Here is a 20,121-nt window from a genome sequence, read left to right on the forward strand (position 1 = left end):
CTATTCTAGCTTTAAGATAACTTAACCTTTCTGGTTACTGATTAAACTTACTGTTAAAGTTTTTATTTAGCCTTCTTAGAATGTATAAACAAACATGTTGATAGTTAAAGGAGTTAATTAGTCAACACACTTGTTTAGATTACAGACATTCATTGAATTAATGTTTTTTATGTATAAAAATCTTAGGGTAAACATACGATTAATGAGTGATCTCAATACACAACACAAAAAAAAGGTATACTTACAATTCCCACCCAAGATTATTTCCCGACCGATCAAATCCCACCTGCGCACAATAGTGTTGAATTGTGTGAGGGTGGGAAATTATCGCGGGTTGAAACTTCGCGGTTTTTAAAATTAAAGATCCAGTTAAAAAACTTTTGTAGAATCTTAATCTTTTTAGAATTTTTCAAAAAAAAAATTGTAGTCCTTAATAAATTAGCTATGCATCTTTTTAAGCTTAATAAGCTCTGAAAGTTAAAACGAAAAAAACTCAATTGTAAGTTATTTTTGCGTTAAATTAGTCAGGTAGTTTTGTAAACTTCTTTCAAGATACAAGTATAAATTAAGTTTGCTAATACAGATAGAATTTTAGTTAATACGAAGGGTATTTAATTATTTAAAGTTATTTTTTCGCGTTTAGCAATTTCCCTTAGTTTTTGTTTAACTCAACTGCTGTACATTAAAAGATTAATATGAGAAAAAGTAATTAAAAAAGTATTTAGTATATAAGCCAAAATATTATACAGAATTAAAAGATAAAGTTCCGCTTTATGTTTTTTGACTACCAGGTCGTAATTAAAATAGATAGTAAATGTTTAGCATGTAAAACTTTTTTGCGAATAAGACTGTGCACATATACCTCAATTTCGAATAAATTAAACATGTTTAGTTTATATGGGAAAAATTTAAAACAAATCTAGAGATTTTTCACAAAAAACAATGAATTAGGTGAGGCATCTATCTTAAAAGCAATAAGCTAAAAATAATATAATTTTGTTCACTTTAAAATATTTTTTTAACTTCAATGATGCATAACTAGTTTTAAAAAATCTACTATATATTTATTTAAAACTGTTTGTTATTCATATAAGTAATTTGTACAAAAGCCAAAACATACTAAATTACAAATTTTAAATATGTTTTAATTTATGATAGTTGTAAAGAATCTTTCTAAAAGTAATTTAACTTAAAAAAATCAGAGACAGAACTGCTAAAAATGAGAGTGATGAAAAAGAAATTAAGCCAGACTCGATTTTTAAAGTTCTGCTAGAAAAATATTTAGCACAAAAATTTATCAAGTATACGACGGATCCAACAACTGTTCCATTGCTAACAGCAACCACAAGTAATTCTCAGCTGCAAAACTGCCTAAAAGGTGTATACCATCCAATCCAGAGATGCGGGTTAAAAACAGAAAACAGAAAATCTTGTATTTTACTAGGTTGTTGTTGGGTTCGAACTTTTTCCCCATATATAAATAGGTGCGTGTACTCTAAATCACTTAAACTGGAAGAAGAACGTTATGATTTAGAACGAAGTGACTCTAAAGGGCTTTATACTTGTTAGTTAACGCTGTTTTTTCCTTTCTAAAAGCTTAATTGTACATTTTCTATAAATAAATTTGGTAGCTTTTAATGCAACAAGCCTTATTTTGTTTTTGGTTAATAGAAAAAAAAAACGTTATAAAAAATTATTATAAAGAAAAACTGTAGTTTAGTTATTGAATTAATATTTACCTAATTAGTAACTTTAAATTAAAATAGTCAGTTTTAATCATTTTTCAAAAAGTAATAAAAAATAATTAAGTGAACAGTTATGCCTTGGAAAATATGCAATTGCAATCGAGTCAATATGAACATACAGGAAACTTTGGAAATGTTTGTTCTTTTTTAAATGTTTTTTGTTTGCTTTTAATTAATTTATTGTAGATTTACACAAAAAGAAAATTAATATTTTAGTATTAACTATTCAAATATATAGATTTAAGCGTTTTTTAACAAGAGATCATAGCGAAACAAGTTCACTGGAACATATAACAATAACAAATTGTACAGTACCCTTTTTTTTTTAAACGAACGCATGTTACCAGATTAACACACTTCAACGGAGCTCTGTAAAAAAAGTAAATACTGTAAGGAAAAAGTAGAAGCTAAAGTAGGTGTATACATGTGTTTATTAAAAATTAAAATAATTGCTATAGACTTTTTTTTTTTGTATTTCCTGTATTTTATTTATTAACCATTAACCTATAAAAATATATAGTAATTTTTTTATTTTTAATAGACACATGTATACACCTACTTTGGCTTCTACTCTTTCCTTACAGTATTTATTTTTTTACAAAGCTCCGTTGAAGTGTGTTAATCCGGTAACAGGTGTGTGTGTAATAAAAAAAAGCATACTATATAATTTGTTATTATTTTCAGTATTAACTGTTTTTCTACCAGTTTCTAAGTTTTTATAGATAAACATTATATTTCAAAATATTCTAGTATACTTTTTGATTTAGAAATTTTCTATACAAAATATATTAGACACTAAACATAAAAAATATTTTCAGTTAACGGAACTTTTGTTTTCTAAAAAAAATGAAAGTTTAATAAATTTACAAGATGACCATTTTGACAAATTTATTTTGGATAACTTAGAAGATTACCAATCTAAAGAACAAATTGTAAGCGATATTTAATAATTTATTTTCATTATAACCTTTTAAGATGTAGTCTAATCAGGCAGAGTAAAAATTAATAAATTTATATAAACTACTAAAAATAAAAAGCTTATAAATTTAAACATTAATATACTATTAAAATTAAAAGCATAACTACTCAAAAATTTAGGGAGGCGCTAAACCTAAGTTTAACCCGCAACAAATTGATAACAATTCATCGGTTGTGATACCTTTACAAAGTTAGTTGCTTTAAATTTTATAAAGTTACTTGGTTATTAAGTTAAACAATAAGTTTCAAGAATGTTAAAACTCAGCTAGATAAAGATAAAATCAGATAAGCAACTCTCTGTTTGGAAAGGTTGAATATGATACAGCAAATAGTTTATAAAGTTATTTTTAACAACCTTAATGTTTTTGTTTTTCTCTAATAACCTTTTATGCTATCAATTTAAATTAAATAATAAAACAACAATTCTTTGATTAAGCAAAATAATTAGTTTTGGCAATTTAAGTAAATCCAATTTATTGTTTGATTTGAAAATAGAGCAAATAAATTTATAGTTTAGTTTTTCATTTCACACATACTATTTGAAAAGTTTTGAAAACATCTGAGAACAATTTATTAGTTTTATAGTTATTTAAAGTAAAAGTTTAAATGATCAAAATGCAACATGAAAGAAGAAAGTTGCTATTTTTTTTTAGTTGTAATTTAACCGTTATACTCAACGTCTAATTTTTCACTGTTGACCTTTAAACCAAAGCTTTAAAAGACGCTCATCAACTATAACATCTATGCCAGGGTTTACTAAACTTTTTTTTTCAAAAGGCCCCCTTTAAAGAAATTAAAAAAGCTGTGGCCCCCTCAACCGAGATTTCTCAAAAAATTACTATTAAAAACGCCTAAGACTTTTTTTTGCTCTTCATCATCAACTTCAGATTAACTAGTGTAAGTTTAAAGTTATGAACTCGTTGCCCCCCTTTGACCCCTTTACTGCTTATGGCCTCCTAAATTTCTGTGATGGCCCACTTTGAGAAACCCTGATCTATGCAATAGTGACATAGTTATTAGACAAATTGTAATATAGTTAGAAAACATTTATTTCGATGCATTTTTGCTAAAACTAAAAATTATTTTGAGAGCCAATCGTACCAGAAGAAGTTAAAGAAAATACTGAGAACTTTAACTTTGTTTTGAGCTTATTAGATGATCAAAAACAAAGAGAATCAGATTTGTACTGCTCAACAAAGCGAAGACAAATTACAGGTTAGTTCATTTATTATGTATATATATTTAAATTAGTTTTAATTTTTTTCTGTTTTTTTTATTTTATTATCAAAAAAGTGATTTTTTTTAGTTGTATAATTGTTTTTTAGTGGTATAATTTTTTTCTAACTGTTACACTTATTAAATAATAAATATATAATTTTAAATTGAAGAATAAATTAACTTTTTGCAAAAGACATTTTCTAAAATTGGTATACTAAAGTATCAAAAGTGGTTTTAGTATGGTTAGTAATTAATTTTAATTTCGTTTAAAAAATATATTATAACGATTTAAAGGTAGGTGTTGATTATTGTGTGTTTTTTGTCTTGATGTCATTTATGTTATTCAGATCTAATTACAGCTTTTTAATAAAAAACGTTAAATTTTACTTTAGTGTTCTTTGAGCTAATTTATATATCATAAAATTGCACATACTTCTATAAAAAATTAATTAATAAAAAAACAGAAAAATTCGACATTTGATTTATAAAAGAAAAATTAAATGAAACAAGCTTGCATTTTAAATTTATTAAATTTTAATTTTAAATTGTAAAGTGTGTAGTTTTAGATCATTGGTCGGTCGCCTTTTGTCATTAACAAAATAAATTGCAAAAAATAGTGATCTACCGGATCCGGATTTTTTTTTCTAATGAAGATGAGGCCGATTCCGAATTTAGTAAACTTATAATTTTTAAAGTTTTAAAGGTGAACTTTTAAAGTTTACTTTGTTAATTTAAAACCAGGTGAACTTTTAAAGGGTGGACAACATACGGCCTACAAGCTATTTTCGGCATGCAAATAAATTTTTAAAGTGTACTAAACAAATGTATAAAAAAATGGTACAAATACATATTTTACTTGTTAAACTAAAATCCAATATAAACGAAAAATTTTTAAATCTAGTTGATAAATTTTTCCAAAAACTGGTTAATTTAATAAAAACCTTAATCGAAATACTATTTGAATTAACACCGCATGCTTGCCACATTTAGAGTCATTAGCGGTTTAGCTAATATAAACTTTTAGTACTATTAGTTAACATGAACAAAGAAATTTGAATTTTAAAGTTTTCAATCTTTATAATTCTCTGCAAAATCATTTTTTCAGTTATTAATGATACTCAGCTAAAACACAATTTCAAAGAGGTTAAAGCATAGTAGTTTATTTATCAAGTCGATAAAGTCATTAAACATATTAAAATTACTTGTTGTAATGATTTGAAAATTCATCATAAATGTGGAGTAATTTTGTATAGTATTTTTACGTCTATAAAGTTTTCTGTAAAACTTTAAGATTTTTAGTCTATTATCACATTTTTATTTTGGCTTTTACAAGCTTTAAAATACTTTTAACACTATAAGTAAGACACGATAAATTATTTTCAAACATAACGCAAACGTATTGTTCAGTAGTTATAAAAATAATTGTTTGAAGTTAGTATTTCTGCTAGTGATCTACTAGGTTCGGATATCTATTTCAAAACAAGATCCGGATAATAGATCCGGTAGATCACTACATAAAAACCGTTCATAGGCCGTCGTAAATTTAAAATCTCCAATTAGAAATATTTTTTTTAAAGTAAAGCTTGATAATGTAACGATTTAATTAACACAGTTGCCGAACAACAATAAAATAAAGAGTATGTTTGGAAACGTTTATCTTAAAACATAAAGCTTCAATTGTTTTACACGAGTACTTGTTTAACTAAAAGTTACGTCCTGAATCAGATATTTTACTCGATGGACTGAATTTGGCCCGCGAGCCGCAACTTGCCAACACCTTTTTAAAACCAAGCTTTGACTAATTTTAACAGTCAAGATAAAGAGACATAGTTTACGTGTACTTGTATTTTTCAAGTTATAAGTTTTTGAAGGAATATCTAAACAATTTTTTATAACTTTTTTTATTACATACAAACGCAATAAAATTTCTTAATCAATAATTTGACATAAAAATATCAAAATTTGATGTTAAATTGACAAAGTCTAGATATTTTTATGAATAAATTTTAAGCTTTAACATATAAATATGTAGCAGGGTTGGTTTTAAACTGGTTTCCTTGAGTCTGCGCTGCTCCTGAAAAAACAAAATAAACGAACAAAATTTAGGTTATTACTGAAAATATTTTTGGATCAGTAACTTTACATATGTTTACATTGAATTGTGCCTTTTTACTAACTTTTACAATGTTGAATGTTAAGTTTACAAGATGTACGATAGTAATGCTAAGATCATTCACAGCTGTAACTAATTTTATATCATGATAATTTCATGATGTCATAATCAATTTTTAGTAAATGAGAGCTTTTTTGAAAAGGAAACCCTCGACTTGTTTGCATGAGTATTTAATTTTCTAGTGCATACATGAAAATAGTTTATGATGATGCACTATTTCTAAATAATATATTGATGTTTTACTTTTTAAAAAGTTCAATGTTAAGTTATTTGTGTTAAATAACACTTATTTAATCTAAAATGTTAATTAATACACAAAAATCTTGTAAAATATTATAAATTTAAAAATTGAGTGAAGCTTAAATAAACTTTCGCACGTTTTTTATCATAATATATTTTCTTAATTATTCATTTTTTAGTTTTTAAAGTTCGTTGAAAACCGACCATGTCATTTCAACTATTAAAACTCAATGTTCTTCTAGTAATTAAAAAAAAAATCTTTATACTTTCCATCTAACTACAAGTCAATGTTGCTTTATGATTTAGGGATACTTTATTACTATCATTGCTAGGATCACTATATATATTGTTTATTTAACGATAAAAAAGCGCTCAAAAACTTGATCTTTGGACTTGGTGCACGAAAAAACCTTTCTGTTATCGAGTTTAAATATATATTAATTTTTTTCATAGAGATGTTTATACTTTTATTAAATAAATTGTTATTTGTATTTAAAACTAAATAACTTCATTAACTTTAGATATAAAAGTTAATGGAAAATTAAAGTTTTAAGTTTAAGAAAACAGTTAAAATGTCATTGAAGTAGTTTTTCTGAATTCTTAACACTTAAAATGAAACTATTAGTCTTTAATATACGAGAAGAATCAGAACTTCGAGTTGAAATAAAAACTTAAAGTGAAAACTTTATTCGAATTTTTTTAAGGTGTTACTTTGTACAATGAAGTTTATAATCAAAATAAGTATTATTTTTACTTAGATAACGATTTTATTATTACTGAACTATGCTATATTATGATAAATAAGTGATACTACAAAACAGCAAACACGTACTTCATATTATGAATAAAGTTTTACTAAAATTTACTAAATGTTCTATTACTAAACAGTATAAGACTGTGCTACCACATTACAAGAAAACCTAGATTTGCCCGAGGTATGTAGATATCAGACATTAAATTAGAAGATTTCAAAACTTTAACAAAAATAAAAGGAAATTGAAAAAGAAAACTTTTGCAAAAACAAATTAAATTTCATTGCATTTTTTCAGATGATTCTTGGACATCTGATCAATGTTTTTATGGGGTATTAGGAAAAAATCGCTGCAACATTCCACAATTTCGAAAAAAGTGCTCAAAAACTTGTAGTGGTTTGTTTAAATAAGTTTAAAATAGGTGCAATTTTGTAAAAAATAAAGTAAAAATCTTAAAAACTAATGCAAAAATTTAGATAAAATCGACGAGTTTTAGTTACTCAATTAGAATAATATTACAAAATTAACCGCAAGAAACAATTTAACATTTTATGTACTTTTTCTTATATTGATCTGGCGGTACTACTTAACTTAAGACCAATTTAAAAAAATTTACGGTAAATATACTTAAGATAATTATAATGTTAAAAATAAAACAGTCAAAATAAGTAATATAAACACTGTTAATTCGTTTATACACAACTTTTAAAAAAAATTATAGTTTTTAAACTTTTGAAGTATATTTGAAGTAAAACTTCAACTCTCATTCGCTTGACTTTAAACTTCATAAATTGTATATACATAAAATAGGGTAACTATTATACGAGATTTTTGCTCTCTGTAGATTTTTATCTACGATAAGGCATTTTCGCAATATAAACTTTACTTCTTAAACTCTACAAATTACTAGAGCTCAAATAAGTTTTTTCTATTCTAAACTTTTACAGTTTACTTATTTTACCTAACTAATTTTAATTTAGCTTAACACTTTTTTTCTATAACATCTTAATTTTCAAACTCCATTGTATAAAAATACTAAACCTAAAGTAAAATACCAGTAATTTACTTGAAGTACCTACTGTGCTTGATATGGAAAATAATAAACCAATGCGTTTTATTCAAATATTATATACAACACATATTCTTTTTGACTTGAACTGTTGTTTATGTTTTAGTCAGTAGTTTATCAGAAACAGTTTTTTAATTAAGGATGTACGTAACATTAAAAATTCAAGTACATTTTTTACTCAACATTTATTTTTATACACTTCTATATAATTATACAAAAAAAAAAACTACTTTATATGCGCTCGTTGCTAAAATATTCGCCTTTTTCTATTAATTAATTTTATAGCACAAGTTTTTGGCCCAACTTATGTAACTAACTTACTTATCAAAAATTTATTCATTTGTTGAAGTTATTACAATTATATTATAATAATAATGATACATTACAATTAAAATTAAATCTTACAAGGTCTAAGTTTAAAGTTCCAACGTAAAACTTTAAAAAAATTTAATCAAAAATTAGATAAAGATTTTGATAAAACCAGTATTTTTAATTTGTATAAAACTATTATTTAAGTTTCTATAAATTTTACTGTTAGATAATTAAAATAAAAACAATAGAAAAGTGTGCAATTCTTAATATATTAAAATAAGAATCCAAATTTCATCTTAGTTTTGGATCCAAAGAATTAAGTTCTGGTAATAAATAAATTGTTTTTATAATGTTTGACTTTTTGATTTTTTTTTGATCACAGAGCGACAAAACTATATATAGTGCTCGACAAATTAAATTGGAGCTAAATATTTATCTAATTATATGAAAACTATAATTTACACAGCTGTTTCACACATGAAATGTAAATTTTCATGTGATCCTCAGTAAGTTACAGTTTATTATAGTAGTAAACAGAAATTTAGATTTTAAATTTGTTATAATAATTGTGACGTAGTAATGGTACAGTTTATTGATTATTGAAATATATTATGTCTCTTTTTCTTTGTATTTTATTTCTTTCTGGTAAAGTAGTCTTATCGTAATTTAGGGTGTTTTTATAGTTGGCCGAATTTATTGCTTTTTGGTATTCATTTTTTACATTGATGAATAAAAAAGAGACATAATATATTTCAACCCACCATTTAGTCTAAATGTAAGTTCTAAAATAGGCAAACAATTCTTAAACCTGATTACCACATCATTTGACGAAAACCACCCATTCCATAAAATATTCAACCGAAACACAATTAAAATATCTTACAGTTGCACAAATAAATTTCAGAAGTAAAATCTTAGCTCACAACAACAAAATAAAAAACAAAAGCAATATAGACGATAAAAGCACCGTAAAAGATAAACTTTGTAATTGCCGTAAAGAACCTTGCCCTTAAAATAATGAATGCCTAGTGTCAAATATAATATATAAAGCAACAGTAACATCAAATAAAACAACAAAGCAGTATATAGGATCCACAGGAAATACTTTTAAACAAAGATACAGAAACCACAAATCATCATTCAACAATATTAACAAAAGACACCTAACAGAACTAGCGAACTACATATGGAACTTAAAAGATAACAATACAGACTACAAAATTAAATGGGAAATATTAAACAGGACAAAATCAAAATTCAATACCAAATTCGGCTGCAAACTTTGTAACTTATAAAAAAATAGAAATCGAAAAATCAGGTAAGAACGTAACACTAAACAAGAAAAGCGAAAGACAAAACATATGCATCCATTATCAAAAATAATTTTTTTTGGCAAAATTAAAACCCACTAAATATTAAAAAAAAAAATATTGAAGCGGCAAAAATGAGTATTTTATAACATTTTCCCAACAGTCTAAAAAAAATTTCTTATAGCTTAAAACATTTTTCCAAAATAACCTTTCTAAATTTTCCTAAAAAGCATAAATTAACAATCACAGCGTATTATTTCAAATTCAGCTAATCGTACAATAAACTGTACCATTACTACGTCACAATAATTATAAAAAAAATTTAAATCTAAATTTCTGTTTACCATTATAATAAACTGTAACTTACTGAGGATTACATGAAATTTTACATTTCATGTGAGAAACAGCTGTATAAATTACAGTTTTTATACAATTAGATAAATATTATTTAAATTTTTTATTTTAAATTTGAACTGGCTGAAGATTAAAGACAATCTTTTTTGTCTTTATGAAACATATGTTCTAGCATTTTTAAAATCGTCATTTCAATAAATTATTTAAAAGCCCTTCAAGTGGGCTCAGTAGAAGGTGTTCAAGTTTGAACATTAACCTTATTTTATAAATGTATATATATATATATATATATATACCACAGATGATTTTGTGTCAAAACTTTATTCCGACTGACGGCGTTTAACGTTTCACTGCTTAGCTTATCAGGATCTCCAGGATTTAACGCCTTTTGACGTTACATCTTATATATATATATATATATATTTATATATTAAGGTTTAATAAAAAGTTCTGGTCGATAGTGCTCGACAAATTAAATTGGAGCTAAATATTTATCTAATTATATATAACTATAATTTATACAGCTGTTTCATACATGAAATATAAAGTTTTATGTATTCCTCAGTAAGGTACAGTTTATTATAGTAGAAAACAGAAATTTAGATTTTAATTTTTTTTATAATCGTGACGTAGTAATGGTACAGTTTATTGTACGATTAGCTGAATTTGAAAATAATACGCTGTGATTGTTAATTTATGCTTTTTTAGGAAAGTTTAGAAAGGTTATTTTAGAAAAATGTTTTAAGCGATTAGAAAAATCTTTTTGGACTGTTGGATATAATATTAGTTGGATAATATTTTATAACATTTTTCCAACAGTTCAAAAATATTTTTCGAATAGCTTAAAACATTTTTCTAAAATAATTTTATTGTAATCTGTATCCTATAATTAGTTTTAAACCTCACTTAAAACGATTACAAAATGATACTAAAAATTCAATATAGCTAAAGATTATTATAATTATTATATAAAACTACCGCAAAATAACAATTTTTTATATTCACATTTTTTGAAAACTTTTATTTTTAACTAATTATAGGATGCAGATTTCAATTAACTATTATTATTTAGACTAACAGACTATGTAGAGTTTCCATAATGATTGTTTTTCTAAAAAATTAAATTAATCCTTTCTAACAAAATTCCAAGACTTTAAATTTAATTGCGCACATTATAATGAATTCAAAAAATAAAGTTTTATCAAGATGTAACAGTTGCTTTTAGTATATACATATATACATTAAATTAAAAATAATAACACTAAAAAAAGGTAGTTTTGAACTTAGTACTTTTATATTTTTCATAGTTGATTGTTGCGAGTCAAGAAGCACTAGTCCTTGTTGCCTAGACTACCAGAAGTTTAATAGCTCTGGAGGTGTGCCTTCTACTAGAATTGTAGGAGGTGGGCCTGCCGGTGAGCTAGGAAAGTCTATGGCGTACATTTACGATGCATACAGTTCTAAAAAAGGTAGTTTTTGTGGAGGAACTTTAATTTCTAGCAAATGGGTTTTAACTGCAGCTCATTGTGTGGAAAAAATATGTATGCGACTATATAGGTGAACAATATTGTTTAGCTTAACTTTTAAACATTAATTTTGGTAGTTAAAGTCATTGATTCTAATAAAGTAAGAATAACAACTTTGCATAAGTTAAACGAAAATATTTTTAATTTATATTAAATTGAAAAAGAAAACATTTGAAAACTATGTCTACAAAAAAAAAAAAAATCTAGTTGATTTTGTATAGAAAATGTTAAAAAACTCATACCATATCTCTAAACTAGGGCCGGACAATGTTTTAGGCAGCGGGCTAATTTTACTGGAATTTTTTTTTCAGTCCATGTAATTTTAAAAATTGTATTTTCACTAAAATTATAGTTAAGTGCAAACAAAATTATTTAAAAAAACATTTCCAATTAATTCTTAATTTTAGTTGGTTTTTTACAAGTTGTTTTCAAGCTAATAAATACGTCGCGGTCCAGAGATTATTTTTGGCGGGCCAGATTATTTGCTCACTCCTACTCTAAACAGTAAGCTTCAAAGCTTGAATATAAGTCTTTAAATCAAATTCAAAAAACTTTATTATAAAATGTTTCGCTTATTGTTTGTTTAGTTTTAAACTGATGCTAAAGTAAAATAACAATGCAGCTTATCATTTTTCAAAACAGAAACTCTGAAACGTTAGAGAAAGTTTCTACAAAACTTAAAATTTAGGAATATTTTATAAGTGTGTTTAGAGTAAATTAAAAATTAAACATTGTTATGTAAGCTGTTTAAATAAATGAAGATAAATAAAATCTTCCTCTAGTGTACGACTCGATAACCGTAAGATTTTTTCGTACAATGGATGTTTGGACCAATTTTTGAGCACTTTTCATTTATTTCAAAAAACTATTATTGTTTTCAAAATCTTGTTTTAAACGTTTAATAAGTTAAATAAACTATTATATGGAAATAAGTTTTATGAACAACTATCAAAAAAAAATTGTACTAAGCATAATTTATCGATATATTTTTAGTCCAAGTAGGATTCGGTTGAAGCTAGGGAAAATGAACTCACTTTTTTATGCAAGCTCAAGTGAAGGGGAAATAGACACAGGTGTTGCGCAAGTTATTTGTCATCCACAGCAATGTAAATCGCCTGGTCAACCTCGCCTCAATGATTTAGCTTTGCTTAAACTTGCAATGTTAGTTTGATACAACAGGAATACATTAATAAAATTTTAGTATTTTGTTTGAAAAAATGTGTATACTCTAGTATAACTTACACTAACACTTTATTGTTATATAGTGTATTAAATGTACAAAGTGCTTAAACTTTATAAAGTTTTGAAACTTTATTACTGCGTTCATAGCTATTTTATGATTAAAAGTGATAAAATTTAAAGTTTTTAAAAAGTATATAAAATATTTTTTTATTTTAACTAAATAAAACAAAGTAATAATGATTTATGTATATTTTTATTTTGACAATTTAATAATTTTTTTAAAAGATACCTATAACTTAACTATTCATAAAAAAATATATTTCAACTGTTTGCTAAGCAATAAAAACGAAGTTTCAAATCCAGCTTATATAGTTAAAAGGTTATAAATGTAAAAATAATAATAATGAGCAAAGATTTATTAACAATACATAAGTAGTTTAAATTACAATGAAACTAAAAATTTATAAAATATACGTAACAAATTATAAATTTTGTTTATGAAAACAAAGAAACAGTATAATCAAAATCTTTATGCTTACACAACTTAGGTTTTCTTAATAAAACACATATAGCCTCAGGTTTAATTAAATCAAAAACGCTATAATAGTTTTTAATAATTTTAAATCTTTTCAAATTATAATAACTTGCACAATTAGTGTTATTACCTTTTAGCATTTTTGATTTAATTAAACTTAAGGCTATATATATTTTATTAAGAAAACCTAAACTTATTTTTATTTATTTCTAGTTTTACTGTAATTAAAACTACTTATGTACTCTTAATAACCATTTGCTTATTGTTATTACTTTTACACTGATTACCTTTTGACTATAAAGGCTGGATTTTAACATTGGTCTTATTGCTTAGTAAACAACTGAAGAGTTAAGCACGAAATATATTTTGTTATGAAAATATTTAAATTATGTGAATCTTTTAAATAAATTTTTTATATCGTTTTTATATAAATATAACAACTTAATGTATATTGTATCATGAAAATTTACAACTCTTACTTCATTTTATATATAAACTTTTTAGTTTTAAGTTATCGACTTTTATAAATAAGTATATAAGTACAAAACTCTATAAACGAAAAACAGCTTACAACATTATAAATTATTTTAATTTTAATTAATCAACTTTTAATTATTATTATAGGCATGTGCCTTCTTCAAACTATGTGAGTTATGCAATATTACCGATGAGGTGGGAAAAACCATTAAATTATAAAGATTGTATAAGCACTGGGTATGGTAAAACTATGGGTAAATTAAGTTTACTACTAATCTATTGCTTCAAATTGTGTTGTTCTGTTTTTTTTTTGGCTTTATTATTTTATATGTTCCAACGTAACAAATATCATAAATGTGTTTTTTCAAATCACACTAAAAATTTACTAAAACTAAAGAACTAGAAAAAATAATGTTTTAGTATATAAACTATTACCTGTTAACTATACCTAACAACTAAAATAAATATTTTTAATTTTTTTAAGATATCTTATTTTCTAGCTTCCTTATTGTAATACGATAACACACTACTTCTAAAATCGTTCCTTTACTGTATTTATATATCCAACACTTTTATTTTAAGATATAAATAGTTTTTATAAGTTTTGTTTTAGAAAAACAACCAAAACTTTTAAATAATAGTTTAATTTTTGATTTTAATTAAACGATAAATTTGAAACAATTTTAATTTGCTTTATAAACAAAGCACCATGCTTTAGCAAAGATACGTTTTTTTAAATGCTTCAACTTTAAAAAATATATTTTTCAGTTTCATAAGATTTTTATTTGAACATATTTAATTTTAAGTCAAAAACAAATTAGTGGTTTGTTTTTCTTTGGGATAATCGCATCGTATTAAGTTTAATTAAACATGATTAATCGTTTCTTAATTTGTATATGTAATTTTTATTTACTTTTTAAAGCTGCAAATTTTAAATGACTAATAGTAGATGCAAAAATACTTTTAAGTTTTTTTTTCTAATACAAGTGTAATTTAGTTTTTAATAATTTTACTTTTTGCAACTACCATAAAACCTAGATATTTTAACATTTTTGCTAATCTTAAACAGTGTATAAATAAGTTATCAGTGATCATATGATAATTGGTAAAACTAAAATTTTATGAACTACATTTTAGAATAGATAAATTTTTAGTACAATGTATATATACTTTTTATTTAAGATTTGTGTGTTTTGATATGTTTTTAATCGTTTTTGTTTTTACTTTATAAAAATTAGATTATGCTTCATAAACTATAGTTCCCCTGTAAAAGAAAAAGCTATGCAAATGTTTGTGGATATTTACTTTTGTTTTTCTGTAAACACTTATAAAAACTACTTGTTTTAAAGGTTCAGGAAATGAGTGGAGCTTGAAAGAAGTCCGCATCAAGCCCATTCAAAATCATCATTGTAATAAGCAGGAAGTAAGAGACTGCACTATCCGCCCTTGCATGATTTGTGCAAGTGGGTTGCACAAAGCACCTTGCGATGGTGATTCGGGTAATTTTAAACTAAAACTTGTAACTTGTTGTTTATATTTACGATAATTTATCTTTAATATTGTAAACCTTTTATTTATTAATATAATAATGTTTCAGTAGCGGAACAAAACTCAAAAAAACTAAAAAAAATTAAAACTAAGTATAACTTGTCTGCATATTTTAATATTTTGTAAAACGATTTTTTTTCATGTTATGACCATTTTTCTATTACAATATAAGTAATGATAATTCTAAAATTAGTTCTATTATAAATAGTTTTAAATGATAGAACAGAAGAAACAATAAAAGAAATCCTCTAAAGTTATAAAATTACTGCATTTACTTTCTTAAAAGTATTTTTTAATTAGTTTAGACTAATAATAAGTTATAAATTTAGTTTAAAAAGTATATTTTAGTGAATAACTTATTGATATCATAAACAATATATCAATTTAGATACTTATAAAAAATAGGTGTGAGATGTTCAATAAAGTAACTTATTTAAACTTAAATAAAAGTATACGTACAAAAACTAGATATTTGAAAATTTCGATTCTTTACAAAAAGTTAATGAAGTTTATGTAATTACAAAAAACTATAAATGTTTGATGTTACAATTCAAGAAAATATTGATAAAATATTTTCTATGGTGTTAAATTAGTAAACTTTATAGATTATATGATAAACTTTATGTGATTTAGTTACACTAAAAATTATATTTATCTTAAAGGTTAAAATAAACTATTATAAATAGTGATTTGAGTACAAAACGTTTGCTCATTAACTTGTGTGTATATGATAACCTTTTTCAATGGCTTAAATTTTACTTTACTGATGTACGAAAAATATTAACATAAGGTATTTTACCGCTATGAAGTGTTACATAATGAAAATAATACAAAGAACTTTTGTTACCATTAAAATCGTTTTATTGTTTCAGTTTTAGATTCAACATTTAATAAAAAATAAGTAAATTTAACGTATTGACTTGACAACTATTTATTTTATAACGTTTTTTCTATTGTTTGATTAGAAAAATTAAGTCTAAAAATGTGTTAACAATATTAAGTTACGTTTTTTTGAATGAAAGCCCTTATATTTACTTTACTTTAAGTAGCATTTTTTTCTTGTTGCAAAGATTTATTAACACTAAGTTTTGAAAGTATCTAAAAACTGTTCTAATACTTTTGAAAACCAATTAATAGCAAATTCCAAAATTTCTGACTATAGATATCCTGTAATTTAGGTGGACCACTTTTTTGTCAAACTAGAGAAAATAATCTTTATGTACTTCATGGAGTTTATTCTTACGGAAGATGTGGAACAGACATAAATAAACCATCTGTATTTACCAGGACATCCTACTTTATAGAATGGATTGAAAAAACAATTCAGCATTCTTTGTGAATACGGAGCTTGTGATCAATGAAAATTTTTGATTGTATAATAAGAAACTTGATTACCTTGTAGACTGTTGTACTTTAAATGATACTGTGATATAATTAAAGTTAAATAGGTAAAATCTTAATTGTATTAGCTTTTGTCTTTGACTCGATGTACTTTGTTTAAACGAAATATTTTAACTAGAAACTTTTTCTTTAAAAATAATGCATTAAATAAGTTTTCATTAACGTGTAGATTTTATTTATTTTGTTTTTAAATATAAAAGCTAGAGAAGATTTCATCATCTTATTTTAAGAAATCTTTTACTTATATATGTTTATTTTATTGTTGTACTTTGTAAGAAAAAATATTGGAAAAGTTATAGTATATTCTTTGCTTTGACTACAGTTTTTTAAGCTTCTTCAAGTTTTTCTTTATTGCACTGTTTTTCTGTGTTACTATACTAAACTAAAGCAAAAGTGTTCCTTTTATGAAGCTGATGAAGGTTTATTACAATTTTTTTTACTAAATTTTAGGACAATTAACTTTAAATAGCTGCTACATACTACTACATGCATTAATTTGTATAATATGATAGATTAATGTGATATCAAAGTTACTAAATTATAAGAAGTTTATAAATACTGCATTTTATTAATTTGATTATTTCATTATTTTAAGCTGTTAAATATGTCGTAGTAATGATTGAGCTTCAAAGCTGCCAAACCTTCTGAAGTTAATTTGCTTTCAAATGTGCTAAAGTAACTTTAAAAAATATTAAAAAATTAAAATCGCTAACGATTGTTAAACTTGTTAAGTAAGTTACATGAAAAAAGTTGCTTGTTTTTTTACTAAAATACGTATTATACTGCCAAATCTCGAATAAAAATTTAAACATGTATTCTTAGTTATTTGTTTAGTTTTTGAAGTTTTGTTTAAAATATTACAGCTCTAAAAAGAAAAAAAGTATTTTGTATATAACAAAAGTTAAAAAAAATCGAATTCAGTTGTCATGTATAATCTTGATATACTATAACCATATTAAATACCATCACTTTAAAAACCTTTAAAAATTCTAATTAATGCAATAAACTTGGTTATAATAAATATTAGTTTACTCTTATTTGTAAACTGTTTGATAAATACTCTGTACCTTTATTAAAAGTATAACCATAAAACACCCAATCATGTTTTATGTTCTTTGTTTGTGTGACAAAAATGATATCTTTAAGTTGTAACTTCGTTTAACCTACACGAATTTATTAAGTATTATCAGTTGCTAAAAGTAAAAATTTACTACAAAATTAGCAAAATAACAACTAAAAGTAATAGTGTTGGTTTTTTAAGTTTAGTTTTTAGTGTTATTTTATTTTACCTTATAAAATCATTACTTATTTTCTTGACTATCAACGTAAGTTTTATCATATTTATTTACTTTCTTTTGACTTTTGGTTGTAATTAGACAATTACAGTTCCAACTTAAAATTAAAAAAAGGTATGAAATTTTTTAAGATTCTATTTTAATAAGTATTACTTTGTAGCAACGAGTCTAACTAGGTGAAACATTGTATGAGAATAAAATTTTATATAAAAAATATCTTATAATTTAATAACATAACTTATAATAACTGAAGTTATAATAACTTTTACAGTAAAGTTATAATCACTAAAACAATAAATTTTTTTCTTAAAGTTCAACTGTATCACTAATTGAATAATTAATTGATTTGATCTAACTTACCTTTGTAAAACAACTGAGAACTAGTTTGTTATACAATAAGGTTAAAAGATATTAGAAGCAGTAGATTATATAAGTGATAGGCATTTATTTTAGAATTTGTAGTCATATTTTTATAGATTAATTCTGATAAAACGAGATGATATTTAAGCTTAGTAATTGAATTTATGTGAAGTATTAGAAATTTTCAAACTACACTGACTTTTTTAAAACGAGTCTTGTTGAAAAGTTAAGGTGCTTCCCCTAATATTTGCTGAATCAGCATAATAAAAAAGCTCCTTTTTATGATTTTTTTTGTTGGTAAAATTTTTTTTTTGAATAATTCGTTTGAGTAAGGTGGGTTAGAAATAAGGGTATAAATAAAAATAAATAAAAAAAGCTTTAAAATTATTTGCTGATTCAGCAAATATGAGGGGATACACCTTAACGTTTAAATCAAACCGTCTAATAGTATTGTTCGTTATTGTATCGTTCTTACCTAAGAAAAGTAAAGACTCTTTGCGAGCTGCCAGAAGTATTGATTTAAATTTGTTTAAAAGTTAAATACATTTGCTTTAAGACACTTACTTTTTATAAAAGTTTCCCTAAATAAAGAATTTTGATGACAAAAAAAACTTAAACTGTGAGTTTTATAATTTGTAAAATACTACAATTTTTACAGCTAAAAATGGAGACTAAATTGTTAGGATATAATTAAGTGTAAACTTAAAAGAAAAAAACGAAGAAAATGAAGGTAACTTAATTTATATACAATTTAAAAATAATCTTTAGAAAACAACTAATTTTGTTTTTTGATCGACTATAACACTTTAAGCTTTAATAAAACTGTTAGAAATATTTTAACTTGTAAACTACTATACTAATTTTCTATGTTTTTAGGTTTTTTACCTACTAGGCACAATAGATCAGCGAAAATTTATTTTTACTGCAGGTTTTAATTTAACACATTGTTATTTTAGATTTATACTAAACATAAATTATTATTTTACTATATTTTCAAAATCGTTGTAAAAGCTGTATTTTCTATATTACCCGACCATTTTTTTCTCAACATGGAATCTAATTACATTACTTACAAATGTAATGTATATGAATTTTGGTTGTATTGTATTTGAACACAATATTGTGACACAATTATTATTCAAAATTTTAAAAAGTTAACAACAATTTTGATTTTGTGCTTTAGTTTCTTTCGGATCTGTATGTGAGTGGTTTGTACTTTAAATTAGTGTTTTAATCTTTTTTTTACTCTACTTTTATTATAATTTTGATTTAATCATTACTGATACTATATATACTTATATTACCCTAAGTTTTTATAGCGTTAAGTACCTTAAGCTACAATTAAATGATAAAAATTTAGCATTTCCCAGTACTTTATTTTAAATTTATTAATTTATTTATAAGTTCATTAACTAATATTTGCTGTTTTACTTCTTTTTATTTATAACAAATGGATTTAATAAAATCTTAATTTATTAGGTATACAAAATAATTGTGAAAGTTCTGCTTAATTAAGATGCCCGGATGGTATTTCTAAACAAAAAATAAATGTTCTGACTTACAATGCAGTTTAAATGCAAAATAAATTGTCATGGACAAGACATTAAACTTTATCTTGGTGCACGACTCGATAACCGAAAGGTTTT

At 24.1% G+C, this 20,121-nt stretch overlaps 1 protein-coding gene across 2 annotated transcripts in view; it reads left to right on the forward strand.

The window, feature by feature from the left end:
- LOC145834046 (uncharacterized) overlaps positions 1-17,624 on the forward strand; it is a 28,447-nt gene extending 10,823 nt beyond the window's left edge. For both annotated transcript variants that reach the window (XM_082941372.1, XM_082941373.1), the window contains 11 exons: positions 1,203-1,564; positions 1,810-1,880; positions 2,564-2,677; positions 2,844-2,913; positions 3,813-3,938; positions 7,404-7,502; positions 11,459-11,708; positions 12,671-12,838; positions 14,019-14,125; positions 15,221-15,370; positions 16,598-17,624. In XM_082941372.1, coding sequence (XP_082797498.1) covers positions 1,203-1,564; positions 1,810-1,880; positions 2,564-2,677; positions 2,844-2,913; positions 3,813-3,938; positions 7,404-7,502; positions 11,459-11,708; positions 12,671-12,838; positions 14,019-14,125; positions 15,221-15,370; positions 16,598-16,758 — 1,678 coding nt within the window. In that variant the 3' untranslated portion in view covers positions 16,759-17,624. The remainder of the gene's footprint in view (positions 1-1,202; positions 1,565-1,809; positions 1,881-2,563; positions 2,678-2,843; positions 2,914-3,812; positions 3,939-7,403; positions 7,503-11,458; positions 11,709-12,670; positions 12,839-14,018; positions 14,126-15,220; positions 15,371-16,597) is intronic.
- Positions 17,625-20,121: the final 2,497 nt, after the last annotated feature.

Source organism: Thalia democratica, chromosome 4, assembly GCF_965202585.1.
Source record: "Thalia democratica chromosome 4, ktThaDemo2.hap1.1, whole genome shotgun sequence".
Classification (NCBI taxonomy): domain Eukaryota; kingdom Metazoa; phylum Chordata; class Thaliacea; order Salpida; family Salpidae; genus Thalia; species Thalia democratica.